This window comes from Rhinoraja longicauda, chromosome 41, assembly GCF_053455715.1.
Source record: "Rhinoraja longicauda isolate Sanriku21f chromosome 41, sRhiLon1.1, whole genome shotgun sequence".
NCBI lineage: Eukaryota > Metazoa > Chordata > Chondrichthyes > Rajiformes > Arhynchobatidae > Rhinoraja > Rhinoraja longicauda.
Window position 1 is genome coordinate 15,015,339 of NC_135993.1, and position 4,601 is coordinate 15,019,939.

Sequence of the window (4,601 nt, forward strand, 5' to 3'; positions counted from 1 at the left end):
CCCATCCCAAACTTCCACACACCCCCTCAACCGGATATGAACCGTCAGCACCTTACCTGAATAATCATTTTGATAGCATGGATGCCTTTATCATTCCTAAACATCCACAATTGCCTCCTGAATTGTAATGTAATATCACATCAATTCTGTCATAGCAACAATTATGTTGCGGGACCACGTTTAATGGCTTAGCTACTCTAATTAGGTACAAGTCAGACAAGCTGTACACGAGGGATGGGTTATACCTGAATAACATCATTACAATCATTTGCCGGATACATGAAGAAAGGTAAATTATTTATTCAGAAGTTATTTAATCTGGGGAACTCGTTGCCACATACGACTATGGAGGCAAAGTCAGTGGATATTTTTAAGACAGAGACAGACAAATTCTTGATTAGAACAGATGTCAAGGGCTATGGGGAGAAGGTAGGAAAAGGGGATTAGGAGGCAGAGATTCTACTCCAATAACTTGTGAACTTGTGAACATGGACAGGAATTGTAAAGAGGTATATGGGTAAAACTCAGGCGAATAGAAGAGCCTAGACGGGGCACCTTGTTTGGCATGGACAAAAGGACTTGTTTCTACACCGTATGACACTATAACTCGGTTTGGTTCAATAGTCTGTCTTGTGCAGGAGAGTATTGGGCTCCTTGTCGCAGCCACCTGCTTCCTATTGAGTGTTGATGACAGCAACAAAGCCTCCAGAAAATGTATTGGAAAATTGATCTATCATTTGTATTGTGTTTTTGTTAGTTATTTAAAGAGTATTCCATTCAATGTAATCAAATATTTCACTCCATGTTTCAGCTCCTCTCTGAATTTCCTCTGTGTCAGTGTATAGATACACGTGTTGGTGCAGGTACTGAGGAACAGTAACATAAATCCGCATTGCTGCATAATGTATGTCGGGTTATTCAAATGTTTGTCTTCGTAGGCAATATTCACAGTTTGCCATGTCATGGAGTGTATGACATAGGGCAACCACAGTAATATGAAATTAGTTGACAAAGCGAACAGCAGAATCATCGATTTTCTACGGTTCTCCACTTCCGAATCCTTCTGATTTTCACTGTTACTCCGGAGTCCCATGCGGACTTTATTTGCTGCAACAATGTGCCGGATTGTTAAACCATTACACAGAAGAATTAAACAAATTGGTAATAACGGTGTTATAATACTGTCAATTAACTCGTGTGTTTTCCAGAATAACGATGTATAGTATTCAGGTACTGGTTCACAGCCCCAAGGTACATTGTCAATGATGACTTGAGGCTGCATTACAAAGTAAAATGGAATGCACCTCAAGCAGCTCAGAATAGCCACTGTTATTATTACTATTGTTGCTGTTCTCTCGGTACAATATTTTTGCTGCTGGTTTGGGCAGCAAATCGCGATGTAACGATCGAACGTGAAAGCAACCGTTAACCAAACGGAACAGTCCATGCTTGCCACTTTAAAGAGCAGCGTCAGAGCACATACCGGGGTTATGAGCAAGAAACTAGCGTACGAATAGAGAAGGTTAATCTGCTCCGCAACAATAGCAATGACAACTACAAGGAAATCGGCCGCTGCCATCCCCACAAGGTAGCGTGTAATACATTTGGAGAGTCCACACTTTCCACGGGAGAGAATCACGATCGCCGTTAAGTTAACTGTGTGAGAGAAAGAAGAAAGTTTATTTCAAAAATGTTGAATATCACTCGCTTCACGCCGAATGTCGTGATCGAACCTCACACAAGCCAGTGCCTGCAGTTGTACCATTGGTATTTATTCGGCTGCAATTAACAACTATGTAAGCGAATGGAGGAAACTTGGTGTCTGGCTTATGCTGAATAATGTGAAACTTGTAAACCAAGGTAAAATGATGTAGTGTTGATCAGGCCTCCATGAAACTATTGTGGCCACCCGAAATGAAAAGAGATAATAGTGGAGATGCATCAGGTAGGTTGCATCGGTGAAAGAAGAATTATGAATGTCTTTTCAGGACGCCAACAGTCTTCAAAACTGGCAACAAGAGAAAACAACTCTTCGTTTTGTTGGAGGGTTGGTAGAGATGAGTGGAATTGAAAACACTATCTTTGATAGGGTGCAGCCCAATTTGTCGTGGAAATAAGCATTGTTTTCTTGTGAATAGCAAATTAATAACAATTAGGTGCTGAGTTAAAAGGTCCTTTGGCGATAAGGATGATGCAACGAGAGAGTGGACGGCAGACAAATGACCGTATTGATATAATATGGACAGCTACCCGAGTCGCCCGATGGGGGAGATAAGGGTCATAAAAGGTCGAACGTCGAAGCAATATTACAGACGGATGAGCAGCTGCGCAGGAGGGTAGTGGAGGAATAAGTTTGATATTGGAAAGAAATACTCTATTGAGTGCTGAAGATTCAATATTTGCAAATCGAACAAGTTCTTGACTAAACTTAGGCTGGGCCTCCACAGAACAGATTAATAAACAAAAATAGAAGATTTCAGAGCGATATTGGGACGAAATATTAAAGCGATGCTAAGAGAATGTTTTGCGCACTGGACGCATGCTCTCCTCGAAACGCTATATTCTCTACACAGTGAACAATACATCCTCCACTTGACGCAGACCAGTCCGTTCAACTGCTGGGTCCATGCTTCTGCTTTGCACCTACTCCTTCTGAAACTAAAGGGTCCAGAACCAGGGGTCACACTTTAAGAATAAATGGTAGGCCATTTGGGATTTAGATGCGGAAAAACGTCTTCACCCAGAGTGTTGTGAACCTGTGGAATGTTCTGCCACACAATGCAGTGGAGGCCAATTCACTGGACGTTTTCAAGAGTGAGTTAGATTTAGCTCTGAGGGCTAAAGGAATCAAGGGATATGGGGAAAAAGCAGGAACGACGTATTGATTTTAGATGATCAGCCATGACCATATTGAATGGCTTTGCTGGCTCGAAGGGCCGAATGGTCTACTCCTCCTATTTTTCTATGTCTCTGTTTCTATGAAAGCTGACCGGTTTCGCGCAGACTGCGGCTCTGCATTTCATAGTCCTTACATCCATGGGTTTGCTTCTGAATCTCCATTGGCCCATTCCGCTGGTTTTATAAACAAAGATGACTTATCTCGCCGCAAATGAACGATCATCAAATCATTGCCAACAACCAAGATGTTTTGCCCATGGAGCTGTGCATTAGCTCAATTTAATCCATTCCACACACTCCCGGCATCTGATGTGTTGTGCATATTATCTTGGACGTTTTTCTGCACGTATCTATGTTTGAGCCAGATTAATTGCATCCACACTGAATTAATTATTGGTCATAATCTGGCGAATAAGACTTTAATCATAGGGAAGCGTGGATCCAAAATCAGCAGCAGCAGAGATTAGCCGCCGTAACAATGTTAGAGTGTTTGCACCGCGTTCGCTACATTCAAGTCCACTCAAACCATTTAGCACACTGACTTCCGCAAAAAACGCGACGTTTGGTCCGCAGAGGAATGCACAAGCAATTCCCACCAATCCATCTGCGACGCTGCGCACAAGATTTCAATCCCGTGGACCGACTTGGAACAGTGCACGAGGACCAAATGTTTTGCTGTGACAGTGATATTCTGGGCACCAAAAAAACAATTTGGAAGAGTAACAGAGGTGGGAAATATTGGGTCCTGTAGCAAATCTGTATTTCTACGTTAATACGGACTCACATATAAAAAATATCTTTGGTAACTGATTATTTTTTATTGATCAGAAACAGTCAACGAAAAGGACAGATACAGTTCGATAAGGAACTGCAACGCAAAACAGATTAAAGTAAAGTAAATGGCACAGTTAATATTAAGACAGACACTGGAATAGCAACCAGATACGGCGTCTTACCGGGGATTCCAATCGCTGCAAGTAAAGGATAGTAAACGCTCCCAATATAGTAAATTGCTGGAAATGGCATTTTCCGTGAGAATCTGCGACCAGTTGATCAAAACGACCCTACGGCCGTGTACTGGTGAATGGTTTAAAAAGTACGCGTGCAGGTGAGATAAAATGTACTGGTCCAATTAGTGGGCGCTTCTCTCAATCATATCAAATCACTGAACAAACACGTACATTAAACTATTTTGCTCGACCTACCATTGTGAAATACTTCCCATACCTCTAGGGATATGACAAACGTTTGCAAACCCTTCCTGAACCAATGCTGCACGTTTTATCTTTTTGATACCAGGTGTGAGTTACGAGAATGGAAATATGGCATCAGTATTGTTTAACATATAGCAATCACCACCAAATAAACATATTTTGCACAGTAGGGGCAACAATCAGGGTCAGGGAACGGTGTCAAATTTGGCAGCTAAATTAAAAAGAACTTCATAACGAGAGCATGAAGTCATCCCGCTTGGGCGGTTTATTGCTGAATATTGCCATGACGAAAGAGTGAGGAAACAGAATGCTGGACTAACAGGCAGCATCCATGACGAGAAGGAATGGGTGAGATTTCGGGTCCAGATACTTTTTCAGACTGAGGGTCAGAGGAAAGGAAGTCTAGAGGTATGGAAGACTTAGGTGTGCAAATCACAGATCAAAGCAGATGCTGTTAGGGAAATGTAGAATGATAAACTATTACCTGAA

The 4,601-nt window shown here is 42.0% G+C and overlaps 1 protein-coding gene across 1 annotated transcript; it reads right to left on the bottom strand.

Moving 5' to 3' along the window:
* Positions 1-757: 757 nt before the first annotated feature.
* Positions 758-3,924, bottom strand: LOC144611844 (putative G-protein coupled receptor 139). Its single transcript, XM_078431146.1, has 2 exons — positions 3,855-3,924; positions 758-1,656 (listed from the first exon to the last, which is right to left on the bottom strand). The coding sequence occupies exons 1-2, from the start codon at positions 3,922-3,924 to the stop codon at positions 758-760; spliced, it is 969 nt and encodes a 322-aa protein (XP_078287272.1).
* Positions 3,925-4,601: the final 677 nt, after the last annotated feature.

Coding starts and splice junctions, on each gene's coding strand:
- LOC144611844 (XM_078431146.1), bottom strand. CDS start 3,924: ATGCCATTTCCAGCAATTTACTATATTGGGAGCGTTTACTATCCTTTA. Junction 1,657..3,854: donor TGCAGCGATTGGAATCCCCG/GTAAGACGCCGT, acceptor TCTCTCACACAG/TTAACTTAACGGCGATCGTG.